Source organism: Garra rufa, chromosome 6, assembly GCF_049309525.1.
Source record: "Garra rufa chromosome 6, GarRuf1.0, whole genome shotgun sequence".
Classification (NCBI taxonomy): domain Eukaryota; kingdom Metazoa; phylum Chordata; class Actinopteri; order Cypriniformes; family Cyprinidae; genus Garra; species Garra rufa.
The window spans coordinates 55,472,593-55,491,819 of NC_133366.1; the positions used below are offsets into that span (position 1 = coordinate 55,472,593).

The 19,227-nt window shown below is 36.8% G+C and overlaps 2 protein-coding genes across 2 annotated transcripts; both read right to left on the reverse strand.

Moving 5' to 3' along the window:
• Positions 1-46: 46 nt before the first annotated feature.
• LOC141336531 (coagulation factor VII-like) lies at positions 47-8,498 on the reverse strand. The gene is made up of 8 exons (XM_073842200.1): positions 8,363-8,498; positions 8,020-8,183; positions 5,272-5,296; positions 4,660-4,773; positions 4,430-4,576; positions 3,248-3,339; positions 2,238-2,358; positions 47-1,900 (listed from the first exon to the last, which is right to left on the reverse strand). The coding sequence occupies exons 1-8, from the start codon at positions 8,445-8,447 to the stop codon at positions 1,353-1,355; spliced, it is 1,296 nt and encodes a 431-aa protein (XP_073698301.1). The 5' UTR covers positions 8,448-8,498; the 3' UTR covers positions 47-1,352.
• A 1,743-nt stretch (positions 8,499-10,241) lies between these two features.
• On the reverse strand, positions 10,242-17,987 carry LOC141336993 (uncharacterized). The gene is made up of 8 exons (XM_073842714.1): positions 17,801-17,987; positions 17,584-17,700; positions 16,144-16,373; positions 15,938-16,075; positions 14,559-14,752; positions 13,577-13,656; positions 13,423-13,506; positions 10,242-11,577 (listed from the first exon to the last, which is right to left on the reverse strand). The coding sequence occupies exons 1-8, from the start codon at positions 17,985-17,987 to the stop codon at positions 11,417-11,419; spliced, it is 1,191 nt and encodes a 396-aa protein (XP_073698815.1). The 3' UTR covers positions 10,242-11,416.
• Positions 17,988-19,227: the final 1,240 nt, after the last annotated feature.

The following is a 19,227-nucleotide window of genomic DNA, read 5'->3' on the forward strand; positions in this document are numbered from 1 at the left end:
AAGAACACCCCCCTTACTGATCCACAGAGATGCCACGACACACGACAACATTCAAAAACGTTTATTTGTGCTAATATATGTGCATATTCCAGTGATACATAATACAAATTTAATCATGTTGTGCCATCTTTTATTATATATACTCACGTGTCTTCATGTGTCTTTAAAGGTGAAGCGTGTTACTTTTTTGCTCCAAAATTTATTATAACCAGATGGTTATTTTTTCTGGTTTGCTTGTGCCAGTGTTTCTTCACAATGCTGTAGGGTGAAAATCACGAATCCAGTCCAAACAAACATAATCGACACATCGGTCCGCTCAAACAAATCAATGTTGTGAAAGTATTTAACTCTTCAGTGATTTAAACTAAACTACCAATGACTGACTTAGGGGCCGTTCACACTGTTGCACTTCCAGAACAAAAATGTACAGATAATGTACTCGCCCCCTTGTCATCCAAGATGTTCATGTATTTTTTTTTTGTCGTAAAGATTTATGTTTTTTGGGGAAAACATTTCAGGAATGTTCTCCATATAGTGGACTTCAATGGTGCCTTCCAAAATGCAGTTTAAATGCAGCTTCAAAAGACTCTAAACGATCCCAGCCGAGGAAGAAGAGTCTTATCTAGCAAAACAATTGGTTATTAAAAAAAATACAATTTATATACTGTTTACCCGTAAATGCGTCTTGTCTAGCTCTACTGAAATGTATGCATTCCTGTTTATGACAGTTAGGGTATGTCAAAAAACTCCCATCTCATTTTCTCTTCCAATAATAAAATCAAAATTGCTGTTTTACATTTTTTTTTTTTGTAAAGGGTGTTTGACCTTCTTTGGATGTTTACTTTGTAAACACTGGGTTGGTACTTCTGCAGCGATGTAGGACAGTTTTAAAGTTGAGATGGGAGACATACCCTAACTGTCTTGAACCAGAGTGCACACCGTTTAGCAGCAGCAATAGTCTAAGACAAGCGTTTGCAATGAAAAAGTATATAAATTGTAAATTTGATTAGAAAATAACCCATCGTTTCGCTAGATAAGATCCTTTTTCCTTTGAAGCTGCATTTAAACTGCATTTTGGAAGTTCAAACTCAGGGCACCATAGAAGTCCACTATATGGAGAGAAATCCTGAAATGTTTTCCTCAAGAAACATAATTTCTTTACGACTGAAGAAAGAAAGACAAGGGAGTGAGTAAGTTATCTGTATTTTTTTTGTTTTGGAAGTTAACTAATCCTTTAAAGTAACTTCAACTTTTCAAAAAAAGTCTACTGCCCACGCATTTTTAGAGCAGAAACTTATGTGAACGGCTCCTAAACACACTTCACCTTTAACAACATTCAGATACTCTTGTGTTTATGCAGAGGCTACGGTCTTCATAATCCAGTCCACAAAGACAGACACGCGCGTGTAGATGCCGTAGACGTCAGCGCGAGCGCAGCCTTTACCCCAGCTCACGATTCCTGTCAGGAACCATGTGTTCTTATATCGTGTGACCAGCGGCCCTCCGCTGTCCCCCTGACAGGAGTCCCGACCGCCCTCCACGAACCCGGCGCACAGCATGTTCCTGGTCACCTTCAGACCCGACTTCGCCTTGCACTCGTCTAGAGACACCCTCGGCACCTCCAGCTTCTGAAGAACCGGAGACGGCGGACCGGACTGAGCCAGACGGCCCCATCCGCTGACGGTGGACATGCGAACGGCTCCGATGGTGCGTCCGAACGTGCCGTTGACCGGAGGAAGGCAGATGGGGATGGTGAAGGGGCCGAGGGTGATGGGGCTGAACAGACGCAGCAGAGCGATGTCGCTGTCAGTGCTGGAGTGATTGTACAACGGGTGGATGAACATTTTAGACACTTTCCTTATCTGTTCCGTTCCTTCGTCTGTCCCACGGATGTGTTCGCCTACAGCAGAAGACAAAATGAGATCAAAAGAGAAGGAATGTGGGAGGACTTTCTTCAACTTATCTGAACTTATGGAACAGAACAGCACAAGAGTGAAGAACAAAATAAGCAGTGAAACCAGGACAGGTTGCAGCACATCGACCTGCAGAATTCACTGCCATTTTGGCTGTTTTATTTTGACGTCTGTCCACTGGGAGAAGCCAAAGTTTGTTTTTCCCAGTTTAAATCCAAAGTTTCCAAATTCTAATTCAGAGTTTGACAAAGTTCTTTGCAATTGCAGTAACTCCTGGAAACAAACCCAACAATGACAATAGTTCTTGACCTAGTCATTTCTTACCAACTATTACTTGCAAGAGGTTTGGTTCCTTTTCCCAAACGCAATGAGCTGCGGTGAGAATCCACTGGGAGTCTAGAATAACAGCACCGCATTTATACTGTGCATCATGCTCGAGTAAAGCCTGTGGAGGAGATGAACAGAGACACTAACTGAGAAAACACCAATGATATGAAGGACAAACGGATTCTGGTGAAAGTACTGGACACTCTTAAAAATGAAGATGCTTTGGTGGCATCCATGAAGAAAATTTAACATCCACGGAGTTTCTTTAGGCTATTGAAATGTTCTTCAGACAAACAAATTGTGCTTTTGAGGAACAGATCTTTGAAATATGGAAGCCCGTTTTCGCCACTGAATAAAAAGAAAAAGAAAAAAAGACTGATAAGTTTACAGAATTGCAAGTTCATATCTCAAAATTCTGACTTTATAACTCGCAATTGTGGCTTTTTTTCTTGCAAATTGCGAGTTTATATCACGTGATTCTGACTTTATATCTCACAATTCTGTTATAAAGTCAGAATTGCGAGATATAAACTTGCAATTCTGAGAAATAAAGTAAGAATTGTGTGATATAAGCTCTTTTTTCTTTCAATTGTGAGTTTATAGCATGCAATTCTGACTTTTTTTTATAGAATTGCAAGTTTGTATCTCACAATTTTGACTTTGTAACTCGCAATTGCAAATTTTTATCTTACAATTGACTTATTTTCTGTCAATTGTGAGTTTATATCCCACAATTCTGAGGAAAAAAAGTCAGAATTGCGAGTTTGTATAATGCAGTTCTTAGAAAAAGAGTCATAATTGTGAGATAAAAAGTTGCAGTAATTTTTTTTTTTTATTCAGTGGCAGAAACGGGCTTCCATCCTGAAATTTTTTTAGGGAACCGAAAATGGTTCTCCTAAGGCATCACTGCCAAACTTTTGGAAGCTTTACTTTGAAGGATGTCCAGAGAAAGATTTTGTGATCATGGAATCACATGCTGTTCATCTGATTTCCTCATGAATCCTCACCTGCCACGGACACTGTCCTTTCGGACACACGTCACCCTTCACTATCCTCGGACCCGCGGCCTTGTGCACCAGCCTTCCACACGGGAAACCATCTGAGCGCAAGATGAGAACGAGTTTACATCAACAGCAATGTGGCCTTTAGCACAAAACACAGTGATTTTAGAGTTATCCCCAGAGCATTCCTGTAGATTAGATCAGTAGATCTTAACCCTATCGAGGGCAAGGTCATGGGTTCAAATCTCAAGGAATGTGTGAACTCATGGAATGTTCCATCAATGCAATGTACAGTAAGTTGCTCTGGATAAAAGTATATCTGTGAGTTCCAGTGTTGGGGGTAATGCATTACAAGTAACGTGAGTTACGTAATCAGATTACTTTTTTTCAAGTAACTAATAAAGTAACGCATTACTTTTTTATTTAAGAAAAAGTAATGTTTACATTTTCAAAAAAGTGACGCCAGTTACGTTTAGTTTCCTTTATGTATTTAATCCCATTTTATTAACCAATATCTTTGCTGCTGACCTTTGTTGATCTAATACTACTAAGCCAAACTTACTTTAGATTAACATTTGTGCTTCATTTTTCTCATTGCTGAAGAGTGTTGAACTTCCTTTTCCTACAGTTCTAATTTGATGTTAAAAACAAACAAGCAAGCCCTGGCCAGATTTAAAAAGTAACGCAAAAGCAATGTAACGCATTACTTTCCATAAAAAGTAACTGAGTAACGTAATTAGCTACTTTTTAGAAAGTAACGCAATATTGCAATGCATTACTTTAAAAGTAACTTTCCACAACACTGGTGAGTTCTGCAGATTGCAACATATCTAATGCTCAGTATTTGAATTCTCTGTATGCATGGAATAAACTACATGTCAAAGTGTGCAGTATAGACCCACAGTGACACACTGTATCCCACAATGAAATGTGTTTGACTTGACCCTCCATTTCTAATCAGCAGTGATAGCGGCATTGGTTTTTACTGATTTATTAGGCTACACTGCAAAAAGTTCAGACACTTTTAAAGAAACCTAAACATTACAAATGCTAAATAGCATTATTTCTGAGCTGATAACTGGACCCTGTGTCGTTGTATAGCACACTCTGTCTCATGTGCTACTAGTCTAGACAGCGGTCAGTGTTGTGAACGGAGCCGATGGCTGAGATGTGTGTTTGCAGACTGACCCTGCGGCACACAGCTGCTGTTGTCTGGGTGTAGTGTGTATCCAGGTGCACAATCACAGCGATGAGTGGAATTACTGATGTCTATACAGAAGTGCTCGCAGCCGCCGTTCCTGTACAGACATCCGTAGGAAGTGGGTGGGAATATTTCTGTGGGACGACAGGATTAACATGAAAACTGTAGATGCTCATTCTGCAGATGGTTGAGTTGTGTTGTGATGTTTGTGTGCTACCTTTGTCACAGTGTCTTCCCTCAAATTTCATTGGACAGATGCAGATGTATGTGTTTTTCTGATCCACACACATGGCTCCGTTCTGACACGGTCCTGATTCACAATAATCCACCTCTGAAGAGGCAATGACAGATTTACAGGACTTTAAGACACTGACCCCCGGTTTCACAGACAAGCTTAAGCCTAGTCCTAGACTAAAATGTAAATCTGAGTTGTTTCAACTGAAATAAATATATAATAAAATTGCACTGTTTGATCTTAAAATATATCAGTACCCTTGTTTTGTCTTAAGATGCACACCAGTAATGTATTTTTGTAAGCATGTTTATAAAAAATTACTTAATTGTCCTAATTGAACTATGGCCTAATCCTGATTTAACCTAAGCCCTGTCTGTGAAACCGGGCCTGAGAGTATAGTTGGTGCAAATTCACTGTCAGTGGCTGTGAGGCCGTTTCTCTGCAGTCTAAGGTTGCTAGGTCGTTGCTATGCAGTTTCAATTTAACAGTCAAATTTATGTGCAACATTTAAAAATGTCACATTTTTGAACTCTTCTATCATCAGTTATTTATAAAATGTAATCTGTTTTTATCAGATGTGTGTGACTAGTTTACCTGTGTATCTCTTCCAGAAGTGTTCCTGAAACACAACAGGAGAATTCTGTTACATTTACATTACTTTAGCTCTGCTGCTATTTTTGCTATGCTACTGTTGGTTGCGTTTTCTCATTTTAAACACAAGGCTCATTACTGTCAGGAACAACTCACTGTGAGACTGACTCTGAATGATCTGAACTGAGACTGACTTTAAATTATCTGAACAGAGACTTGCTTGGAATTAAAGCTGATTCTGAATTATCTGAATTCAGACTGACTCTAAGTCGAGGTTGATTCTGAATTATCTTAATTAAAACTGACTCTGAATTGAGACTGAATTATTTGAATTGAGACCGACTCTAAATTTAGACTGATTCTGAATTATCCGATTTCAGACTGACTCTGAATTGAGATTGATTCTGAATGTTCTGAATTCAAACTTACTGAATTGAGACTGAATGATTTGAATTAAGACTTAATTTAGAATTTAGACTGATTTTGAATTATCTAAATTCAGACTGACTCTGAATTATCTGAACTGAGACTAAATTATCTGAATTTATTCTGAATGATCTGAATTCAGACTGACTCTGATTTGAGGGCTGATTCTGAATGATCTGAATTTAGACTTACTCTGATTTGAGGCTGATTCTGAATTATCTGAACTGAGACTAAATTATCTTAATTTATTCTGAATGATCTGAATTCAGACTGACTCTGGTTTGAGGCTGATTCTGAATAATCTGAATTCAGACTTACTCTGATGTGAGGCTGATTCTGAATGATCTGAATTCAGGCTGACTCTGATTTGAGACCAAATGATAGGAATTGAGACTGACTATTAATTGAGACTGATTCTGAATTATATGAATTAAGACTGACTCTGAATTGAGACTGATTCTGAATTATCCGATTTCAGACTGACTCTGAATTGAGATTGATTCTGAATGTTCTGAATTCAAACTTACTGAATTGAGACTGAATGATTTGAATTAAGACTTAATTTTAGAATTTAGACTGATTTTAAATTATCTAAATTCAAACTGACTCTGAATTATCTGAACTGAGACTAAATTATCTGAATTTATTCTGAATGATCTGAATTCAGACTGACTCAGATTTGAGGCTGATTCTGAATGATCTGAATTGAGACTGACTCTGATTGGAGGCTGATTATGAATGATCTGAATTCAGGCTGACTCTGATTTGAGACCAAATGATAGGAATTGAGACTGACTATTAATTGAGACTGATTCTGAATGATATGAATCAAGACTTACTCTGATTTGAGGCTGATTCTGAATGATCTGAATTCAGACTCACTCTGATTTTAGACCAAATAATAGGAATTGACACTGACTATTGAGACTGATTCTGAATTATATGAATTCAGACTGACTCTGATTTGAGGCTGATTCTGAATGATCTGAATTCAGACTGACTCTAATTTGAGACCAAATGATAGGAATTGAGACTGACTCTGATTTGAGGCTGATTCTGAATGGTCTGAATTCAGACTGACTCTAAATTGAGGTTGATTCTAAATTATCTGAATTGAAACTGACTGTATTCTCTGAACTATGACTGAATCATCTGAATGGATTCTGAATTATATGAATTGTGAATGATTGAATTGAGATTGAAAGATACAAATTCAGACTGACTCTGAATTAAGACTGTATTATCTGAATTGAGATTCTGATGTGAGGCTGATTCTGAATTCTTTAAACTGAGATGGACTCTGAATTGAGACAGGATGATCTGAATTCAGACTGATTTTAAATTGATACTGATTCTGAATGATCTTAATTCAGACTCACTCTGATTTGAGACCAAATAATAGGAATTGAGACTGACTATTAATTGAGACTGATTCTGAATGATATGAATCAAGACTTACTCTGATTTGAGGCTGATTCTGAATGGTCTGAATTCAGACTGACTCTAAATTGAAGTTGATTCTATATTATCTGAATTGAAACTGACTGTATTCTCTGAACTATGACTGAATCATCTGAATGGATTCTGAATTATATGAATTGTGAATGATTGAATTGAGATTGAAAGATACAAATTCAGACTGACTCTGAATTAAGACTGTATTATCTGAATTGAGATTCTGATGTGAGGCTGATTCTGAATTCTTTAAACTGAGATGGACTCTGAATTGAGACAGGATGATCTGAATTCAGACTGATTTTAAATTGATACTGATTCTGAATGATCTTAATTCAGACTCACTCTGATTTGAGACCAAATAATAGGAATTGAGACTGACTATTAATTGAGACTGATTCTGAATGATATGAATCAAGACTTACTCTGATTTGAGGCTGATTCTGAATGATCTGAATTCAGACTGACTCTAAATTGAGGTTGATTCTAAATTATCTGAATTGAAACTGAATGTATTCTCTGAACTATGACTGAATCATCTGAATGGATTCTGAATTATATTAATTGTGAATGACTGAATTGAGATTGAAAGATACAAATTCAGACTGACTCTGAATTAAGACTGTATTATCTGAATTGAGATTCTGATGTGAGGCTGATTCTGAATTCTTTAAATTGAGACGGACTCTGAATTGAGACAGGAAGATCTGAATTCAGACTGATTTTAAATTGAGACGGACTCTGAATGATATGAATTCAGACTCACTCTGATTTGAGGCTGATTCTGAATGATGTAAATTCAGACTGACTGAACTGAGACTGAATGATCTGAATTAAGCACTAACTCTGATTGTTCTGTGTTCTCCTCACCAGTTGTTCGGGGACGGTGAAGATCTCTCTGGCTTCTTCATACGAGCAGATCTCCTCAAGACACTCTCTCTCCAGATCGCCCAGCTTCAGCTCCTCCAGGAAGGAGTTTGCCCGTCGGACACGATGCGTTAACGCCTGGTTCGCCTCAGACCGACTGAGGAAGACTGCAGATGATGAAGAGACTGAGAGTTAACGTCCAGCAGACCGTGAGTGAGTCTGAATACCGTCACAGTCTCTGGTTTAACATGTAAACATGGATGAGAAACAAAACTAACACACGACTGATCTCACAAACACTGATCCGGATTGTCTGATTCTCTGTTTTTAAGATCTCAACGCTCACCTGATGGAAGCCCAAAGCACACTGGGACGGCGAGCAGCGTCAGGATCATGTGGCAGAGCTTCATTCTGTTCAGGTTGTACTCCATGATGTTTTAGTTTGAGGATCAAAGTCCGTAACTCATGGCTGTGGTCTGGACACACGCTGGGCGAACGGACAGCAGATTGCACAACACTGAGCGACTGAAGCAGCTCTTTAATCACCAGCAGATGGAGCCACTGATACAGAGACATTCTTCACTTCGTTCATGACACCGGTGAGATTTCACACACACACACACACACACACACACACACACACACACACACACACACACACACACACACACACACACACACACACACACACACACACACACGCACTGACATTATTTCAACTTACTAAATGATGTGAGGAGAGATCAAACTACACACAAACATTTAACTGTTACATTTAAGTTAATGCTTGAATGCATACGGTACAGTAGATGATCATTTCAGTTCAATTTGGTTATTTCAGTTTCTTTGGTGTGCTTGATGTAGGATTTTAGAAACTTTTTCCTTTTGAGAAATTAGTTCATGCAAAAATGATAATTGTCATAATTTTCTCTCCAGGGTTTCTGCAGGTCTTAAAAAGCCCACTAATTAAGGCCTTAAAAGATCTCAAATTAAAGCAGAAAGTCTTAAATTCAGAAAGTCATGGCATTAAATGTTTGGATGAATATCTTTCTCAGCATCATTCATGGTGCGAAATGCAAGATGCAAAATGAAGATATCTTGATTTCTGAAAAATGAATTAAAACTAAACAATTTTATGCTTAAAACAAAACCAAATATCTGTCAATGAGGAATGAAAGCCTGTTTTTATTTTGAATTAAGTTGATTAAGTTTAAGTCCATCGACAGATGTTTGTTCATTTTAATTGTAAACTCACTTCATTTTGATCAATTTCTATAAATCAAATTCTGTGATTTTGATTCTCCAGTAAATGTATCTTGATTTAAGAATCTTTAAACATTTGCACTGGAAAACAAGACAGAAATAGAAAGGAAGATCAGACGATTTAGTAAAAGGTAAAAAATATTTCCATATTTTAGTGGAGCAGAGATATTAAAGTCATATGATTTTTTTCTGTTGGTTGTTGTTTCTTCAAATGTGTGGCTATCACAACCTGTTTTGTTCTCCATTCATTACATTTAGAAAACACACAGGTGTATTGTGTTCCTTTTAATTCCTTCTTTAAATTTTCTGGCTCGGTGTTACATTTAAAATCTGAAATTTAAAACTTAATAATACATTTACCTTCACACAACTTGCAGAAACCCTGCTCCCCAAAATTTGGAATTTTTCTTCATATTTGAAATTTTATTGTATTTATTGATTTATTTTTTCCAAACAATGAATGTCAATGGTGTCCTTTGTTGTTTTCAAAATATCCTCTTGTGTGGTTCTGCAGAACAGAGTCATAGACATAATGACGGAATGATCATTTTCAGGTGAACTATTCCTTGAAGTATAGTTTCCGTTGACTGTAATTGTTAAACATTCAAAGAGTGTTCCCCGTCTGACAGCACAGTAGCATTTGCATAATGAATCATCTATACGACTCGATTCGGCTTTACAGTTCCTCTAACTTTCATTTACGAAAACTATAAGAAGCCCTTGCGGTTTCCGTCTTGAAATCAGCTCGAGTTTAGACTCTAGTTCAGATCTGCGTGTGATGAGCTGCTTTACATGCTACTGGAGCGATTGAACTTTGGCGTCTCGTCTCGTTTGTTGAGACCACAGAGAGACGAGCGGCTTAAACAGAAATCAAACGCTGATGCGCACCAACAAACACAGTTCCGCTCATTTACTGCCATTCACAGCTGCTGCAAACACACCAGAAGACATGGACCACACTCACTGATTCATGAGATTTATATCTGAAAATATGAAAAATATAAATATGAATTAGACAAAACATAACAGCATGTTCATAGGACAGATAAACTCAACCCGAATCATCAACATCAACAAAAACAACTGTTTTTACAAAATGTGCAGATAATCTGAATGACTGCACAAGCAGAAGAACATTTATAGTGCATCTAATAATGTGCATATTAATTAAATTTAATCATTTAATTGCGAGTATAATATGCACATTATTAAGTGTCTTAAAGTAAACTGAGTAAAGTTAAATCATAATGCATAGTTTAAAACTAGATGAGACTAGAAAGGAAATCTAACAGACACTATACGTTCATATCACCAGATTATCCAACTGAGATGCTTTATCATGGCCACTTTTGGTGGAAGCATTTAGAATCTGATGGTTAAAAAACAAGAAGCGATATTATAAATTGCACTGCAAAAAATGCTTTTCTTAGATTTTTTTGTCTTGTTTCCAGCCAAAATATATAAAAATTCTTAAATCAAGAAGGAAAGTGCATAGAATTAAGTGCATTTTTACTTGGAACTAGCAAAATGATCTGCCAATGGGGTATCTTGTTTTCTGTTTGATATAAAAAAATGCTTGCTTACCCCTTTTGCTTGTTCTAAGCAATAACTCACTTAATTTTGACTTGTTTCTTTACAAAACAACAAAATAATTTTTGCTTGTCTAGAAAATCCTTCTTGATTTAAGAATTTTTAGATATTTTGACTGGAAACAAGACAAACAATCCTAATTAAGAAAAGCAGTTTGTGCAGTGTGAGCGTTTAGTGCACAGATATAATTCACATTCAGCATGTTCTCAGACTGATGTGCTTTAAGTCTCAAACACACTCTCATGAATATCTTTAAAGCATCAGCATCTGATTATCGTTTACTCAATCTATAACAGATGCATTTCTAATGCGAGAGTTATGCAAGTAGGTCACAGTGGGACTGAACAGCAGAGGCGCAGGTATACAGATGAGGGGAACGTCTTCCACAGCGCAGGCTGAAAAACCACATCTGTGGGCAACACTTCCTGTGCCAGCAGCACACGCGTGTAAATGTGTGTCTGTGAACACAGTCGACAGAAAGATGTATGAAGAGTTTAGAGCTTAAACAGCACAGCGGTGCAGGAGAGAGTTCATAAGCAGGAGAACATCAGACTGATGTGGATCTGTTCAGATTCGGCAGGATGTTAGTGATTTGCTCCTGAGCGTCCACCAGCCCGTTCTTCCACTCCTGCGGCACGACTGAGCCCAGATACGCCGCCCGAGCGCCGAGAAGAGCCCCTAACGCCGCCCCGCGGTTACAGTTCTCACCTGAGGATATACAGCACACGCTGAAGCAGTTCACACAGATATTAAGATGAAAATATGCACTCACTTGGAGAAATGTGTCACTGCATCACTGTCTCACCAACGGATCCTCTGGAGTGAATGGGTGCCGTCAGAATGAGAGTCCAAACAGCTGATAAAAACATCACAGTAATCCACACCACTCCAGTCCATCAGTTCACATCTTGACAAGACTAAAGCTCAAACAAATCCAACATTAAGACACTTTTAACTCAAATACATTGAGTCCATAATCTATAATAACGCTCCCTCCAGTGAAAAAGTGGTCTGGTCTGAATCAGGAGAGAAATCTGCACAGATTTACAAACCAAAACAGCTCTAAACAAATATGTGGCTGGATATTTATGATGGACTTTTTCACCGGAGGAAGGTATTATGGATTATAGACTCGTATTTTAGTTAAAGGTACTGCAAGTGCTTTTCTTACTTAGATTGTTTTGTCTTGTTTGTCCAAAATACTTTTACATTTTTAAATCAAGGATTTTTTTAAGATGAGTAAAAATGATTGTCTTGTCTTAGAATAAGCTAAAATAATCTGCTAATGAGGTAAGCAATACAATCTTACTTCAAACAGAAAACAAGATTTTTTTTCTTACCCCATTGGCAGATTATTTAGCTTGTTTCAAGCAAAAATTCACTTAATTTTGACTTTTGTATTTTTTCCTGAAAACAAGACAATTTTTTTCTCGTCTAGAAAATCCTTCTTGATTTAAGACTTTTTTAGATATTTTGGCTTGAAACAAGACAAATCTTTTTTTTTGTGCCAAATTTCCAAAATACAGTTTAAATGCAGCTTCAAATGATGGGGCTGTAAAAGATCCAAACCAAGAAATAAGAGCCTTATCTAACAAAACTATACGGTTTTTTTTTTATTTAAATTACCATTTATACACTTTTTATCCTCAAATGCTGGTCTTGTCTAGCTCTGTGATGCGTACTGTGTGTACTCCAGTTCAAGACAGTTAGGGTATGTCTAAAAACTCCCATCTTTCTCCTCCAACTTCAAAATCATCCTCCATCGCTGCAGAATTACAGACCCAGTGTTTTCAAAGTGAACATGCAAAGAAGATCAAACACCCTTTACAAAACAGAAAACAGCGATGTTGGACGATACTGAAGTTGAGAGAGAAAATGAGAGTTTTTCGACATACCCTAACTGTCTTGACCCAGAAAAATCAGAGTTCATGCAGAGCTGTCTAAGATGAGCATTTAAGGTTAAAAAGTATAATATATATATTTTTTATGACCGATTGTTTAGATAAGAGAGTCTAGATAAGACTCTTTTTCCTCAGCTGGGGTCGTTTAGAGTCCTTTGAAGCTGCATTTAAACTGCATTTTGGAAGTTCAAACTCGAGGCACCATAAAAGTCCACTATCTGGAGAGAAATCCTGAAATGTTTTCCTCAAAAAACAATTTCTTTTGAACTGAAGAAAGAAAGATGAAATGGAAGAGAGAATGATGAAAGGGGGTGAGTACATTATCTGTACATTTTTGTTCTGAAAGTGAACTTCTTTAATAGCGTCTTAATGATTTGTTTCATCTTTTGTCTTCTCCAGATGTGAACTGATGGACTGGAGTGCTGTGGATTATTGTGATGTTTTTATCAGCTGTTTGGACTCGCATTCTGACGGCACCCATTCACTGCAGAGGATCCATTGGTGAGACACATTTCTACAAATATGATGACAAGCTCATGTTGGATGTCCTGGGGATAGCACATTTAGATTTTCTGCTGAACTATTGCTTTGAACAGGCTGCCATCATCATGAAGGAGTCATTCAGTGATTCTCCAGTCATTCAGAAACACACCTCCACAGTTGGTGTTGGTCAGGATCCCCTCCGTCACGTCATTGTGAAAGCTGTAGGCCAGGTAGAAGAGACTGCAGAGAGCTCCTGAACACAAACACACCATCAGAAGAGCATCATGGGTAGTTTTGTTTGAGATCGTCTGGGGTTTTCTAACCTTTTGTGTAGCAGGCGAGTCCCAGAGACTCCACAGCGCTCTGATGAACCTTCAGACGCTCCTCTGATGATCCTGGAAACCTGCCCAACAAACCAGCACTCCGTCTCATCAGCAGATTTTTATTTTAGTTTTAGTCATTTTAGTGTTTTAACCTGATGTTATTAAGACAACATTTTTAATTTTCAACTAATCTAAGTAAAAAAAAATTCTTTAATATTTTTTAACAAATTACCAAAAAACGTTTGTAATAGTTTCAGTTAACAATAATAACATTGGTTTACAGTTTTTTTTACAGACGCTAGGACACATTTCTCAATAATTAGGTCACTTTTGACAGTGAGCACAACAGAAGTCTATGTGGGTTAAACTGAGGATCAATTATCATTGTTTTGGCACAAAATGCATTCAATGACTACATCTCTCAAATGTCATGAATTCTTTTCTCACTCAGACACAACAACTGACAAAAATCTTTGGACGTACAGGACATTTTGCACGTGCTTACATACTGTTTTCAAAACTGTTAAACTTATGTTCAAAACAATAACATCATGCAAAACTGAATAAGACAGCAAAATTCAACAGCAATATTTTATCAAAACATATTTCAAATCTAAAAATGTGAGTAGATTAGCTTTACTATTGTATCTGTATCAGTGGATGGTGTGTTTACAAATTCTTGTATTTTGGAATTACTTACTATTTGTGGGTGACAAAGTGTGTTTGTCGGCTGTCAACCTTTGCTAGTGTTCTGGAAGAATGGGTTTATTTGAGACCTGAATAAAGTGTTTTGGTAGTCGTAGTGCATTTTGAATGTGAAAGTAACTGCTTTGCCAAGCTGAAAGTCGGTTAGTCGGTGACCTAAGTATTGAGAAATGAGTCCTAGTGTCTGTAAAAAACTGTAATATCCCAATGTGTACTTTCTGAATGGTTCTGTTTGTATCAAACATGTTGTGTTTGTGTTGTAAGGTGAGATGTGGACCTCTCTGCGCGCTGTATGAATTGTTGACAGTCGTCCCAGGCGTCCAGCGCGGGTGACCTGAGTGCCGTCTCCGCCTGCTGTTTCAGACAGGCTCCGTTGAGCGTGGCGTGAAGAGCTTGTGCGTACAGAGACACCAGCGGCTCCAGCGTCGGGTGAGGATGAGTGAGCTTGACCAAGTCCAGCGCCGCACCAACCTGCATCACAACAACAGATCTCCATTACCACACCCATTTTAGTTTGACAATGTTTTATATTTAATATTTTGTATTTTAGTGGTATTTTTGGTTGTTTTGTATTTCTTTCATTATTACTAAATAAAAATTTAAAAAACCTATGATTAAGATTACAACTTTGATCTCATAACAGCTTTCAAATTCTGTCAATTTTTTTACAAAATACAAATTATAAATATGTTTTTCCTCTTCATTTCAAGTTTATAGCAAGAAAGTGTAGCACCATCAGAAGGCATGAACGAAATATTGATTCTCATGCCACTTAAAAACTGAAAAACACATTGTTTTAAGACATATTGTTTGTTATTCGCTATAAAAGTGAAAGATTTGGGACTTTGGAATATCTCCCAGTGCTCCCAATCCGGGCCATTTGTATGTGCAATAGGTTATTATACTCTCAAATATTAGAACTTTAATCTTGTAATTGATACTAATTAATTTTTGTAATTTCAAGTTTATTTTAAAATATTTCAACTTTATTCTCTAAATTTTGACTTTATTCTCAAAACATTTAAACTTTATTCTCGTAATTGCCACTTTATTTTCAAAATAATCAATATTTCGACTTTATTCTCTAAATATTTTGACTTTATTCTTGAAACATTTCGACATTATTCTCATAGTATTTTCACTTTGTAAGCACAGAAAATGACATTTCCAACTTAAACTGTGCTAAAGCTCAAATGCTCATAAGATTTCTTTAAGATTTATGAAAAATGCACAAAAATACTACTTTTAAATTTTATATGAAATACACATTTTTCAAAGCATATTTGACTCTAAAACTGCTTTGAGAAACTCAAAGCCATAAATCTAAACAATTAGTTTCAAATTTGAGGTTGATATCACAAAAGAAATGTATGCAGTACCAAATGTCTCCACTAGGAGATAAAGTGAAATTAATTTCCCATTGGTTTCCAGTGGCATCATTTTTTAACAGTACAAGTCTGACTATTTTTTTCACAACTGTATAACCTTTTCTAATCATGCCCATGATTTAGTTTTTTGTTTATTCACATAGCAAGTGCCAAACCTTGAAGTTTTGTAGGATTCTGGTGAAGTGACGATATGTCAAAAGTGAGCACCAGAGTTGATTTATGAATATTAAACAGTGTCTGGATGAGATGCTGGTGTCATGTGACTCACTGCTTCTTCCTCATTGGCTGCGGCAGACAGCAGGACAAAGGGAACGGCCATGGGAAGACATCCGATAGCGTTCAGCTGACCGTCAGCGCGGGACGCGTTCAACATGCGTCTGGATCGCCGCTCCGCAAACTCCAGAACCTGCCGAGAGAATACGGAGCATCATCAGGAGCACTGAGACGGAGCGCTCTGTCTAGTGATGTGTTTACCTCTGTAGGTGCCGTGGGTCTGAGCTCCTGCCAGTCAGAGAAGAAGCTCCTGTGGAAGGACTCGGCGTAGGTGTCATGGTGTGAGCCGGGGCGCGTCATGAACTCAACGTAATCCGACAGAACGGCGGCTCGCGCTTCAGGATCGGCCGCACCGAACGCACCGCTGGAGAGAACACCTGCCACTCTCAGAGCACAGACAGCGTTCAGTGTGTTTCCACCCGCTGGAAGACCTGCAGGACACAGAACATCTGCTGTTACACACTACACTGACATCATTAACTCACATCAGTCAGCACACTGCAAAAACAACTCGACTTAGATTGTTTGTCTTGTTTCCAGTTTTAAATCAAGAAGGATTTTCTAGACAAGTAAAACTTGTTTTCTTTTTCAGAAAAAAACAATCAAAATTAAGTGAGTTTTTGCTTAGAACAAGCAAAATAATCTGCCAATGGGGTAAGCAATAAAACCTTATTTCAAACAGAAAACAATTTTATTTATTTTTTTACTCGTCTAGAAACTCCTTCTTGATTTAAGAATTTTGAGATATTTCGGCTGGAAACAAGACAAAAAAATGTAAGTAAGAAAAGCATTTTTTGCCGTGCACACTTCAGTATCACAGTCAGAAGAGTTTATTTCAGTATCATTTATATACGTTTACATTTTTTTAATAATATTTGAATTAGCTTTTCTATTTCAGATTCCATTTTAATTTTAGTTTAAAAACTACAGTTTTTATTAGTTTTTTACATATATTTCTCTTTAGTTTTTATTCAATTTGATGTCAGTTTTAGTAATTTTGCTGTGCACTTTTGTCATTTTTATTACTTTGTCATATTTCTGTTTAGTTTTAATTACGTCAGTTTTACTCCGTTTTTTATCTGTTTTTGTCATTTTTATTAATTTTTAATATTACTATTTAGTTTAATTATACTGTATTTCAGTTTTAGTCCTTTTGTTTTGTGCTTTTGTTATTCTTATTAGTTCTTTCACATTTCTTTTCAGTTTCATTTACATTAAATGTCAGTTTAAGTTCTTTTGATATGTGCTTTAGTTGTTTTTATTAGTTTTTCATATTTCTATTTTGTTTTAATTACACTATATGTCAGTTTCACTCCTTTTGTAATTTTTTTATATTTCTATTTAGTTTTCATTCAGTTTTAGTTCAGTTTTATTAACTTTAGTACTGCAACTTAGAGTGATTTGTTCCAGTTAATTGCAGAGGCAGTATTTCTAATCAGAGTATCTGTCATCTGTGCAGTGAATGCCACATGTCACAGTCAGAACTAAAGCGTGTGTTCGTTTCTGCTGGAGATGTGTTTTACTGTGTGACTCAGACTAAACCTGTGCTTCTCTCTTGTGATTGTCATCAGCTCTTGCTGTGTTTGTGTGTTGATCATCAGTGGTTGATGGGTCTAGACGAGCAGGTTTAAGGAGTCTTACCCTGATGGTAGTGCACCGATCCGCTTGGATCCATCCAGAACTTCAGCTTGTCGTGCAGAATCACGTTCCCCACCACAGGAGCTGCGGCTGCGCTGGATCCGGTGCGTCCGCTGCCAGCTGCACAACAATCAGAACAATCACACACATCACTAGAACACACACACACACACACACACACGTCAGTGAAGCAGCATCAGCAGTGTTTGAGTGCTCTGACCTGTGCTGGACAGACTGAGGATGCTGGACGGGTGTCTGTCTCGCGGTGCCCTCAGTCCTCTGATCCAGCCGCCGAAGTCTCTCCTGATGTCCCGTGTGTTGTAGTACCAGTGGACCGGCATAGACATGGCATCCGCCGCACACATCCCCCACAGCGCCTCACACACCGCCCGCCGCACCTCACTCATCTGCACACAGGTTTACCGCGGTAAAACACTTCACATGCTCCTCAGATCATGCAGCTCCACAATTACACACACTCCTCTGTTTTCAGTGGTTCTGAATGCTTTCACTAAAATACTCTAATAAAAACATTATATATAAATAACACGTAAATATGGCATATTATGGTAAAATAATGTATAAATAATGCATATATATAATATATGTGACCCTGGAGCAAGGGTATAATTGCAGCATTTTCTTTTATGCCAGAAATCATTATGATGTTAAGCAAAGATTATGTTCCATGAAGAAATTTTGTAAATGTCTTACCATAAAAAATCAAAACTTCATTTTTGATTAGTAATATGCATTGCTAAGAACTTTATTTGGACAACTTTAAAGGCGATTTTCTCAATATTTTGATTATTTTACACCCTCAGATTCCAGATTTTCAAATAGATGTATCTCGACCAAATATTGTCAAACCATACAGCAATGAAAAGCCTGTTTATGTAGCTTTCAGATGATGTACATGTCAATTTAAAAAAAATTACCCTTTGTGGTCCATGGTCACATTTAAATATAACAATATATAACAAGACATAAATGACATGTATTGTTAAAAAAAATCAATAAATAAGTCATATATATACACTATCGCTCAACTTTTTAATGTATTTTAAATTTTCATATGCTCATCAAGGCTGCATATATTTGATAAAAAATACAAAAAAAAGGGTTATATTGTGAAATACTATTACATTGTAAAATAATGTTCTCCTATGTTAATATACCTTAAAAATCAAACTTATTTCTGTCAGAAAAGACTTTATTGTTAGAAAAGATTTATATTTTAAATAAATGCTGTTCTTTTTAAATTTTTATTCATCAAATAATCCTAAAAAAAGTATCACAGGTTCCAAAAAAATATTTGGAAGCACAACTATTTCCAACATTGATAATAAATCAGTTTATTAGAATGATTTCTGAAGGATCATGTGACACTGAAGACTGGAGAAATGATGCTGAAAATTCAGCTTTGATCACAGGGAAAAATATATATATTTTAATGTATATTATAACAGAAACCATTATTTTATATTGTAATAACATTTTGCAGTTTTATTTAATTATTTTTGTATATTTGATCAAATAAAAGAAGTTTTACTGAGCATAAGAGACTTTTGATTCTAAACTTATGAGTGGTAGTATATATTGACAACTAAAATAGTTTTATCCCAAAACACTAGCACTTACTGTTCT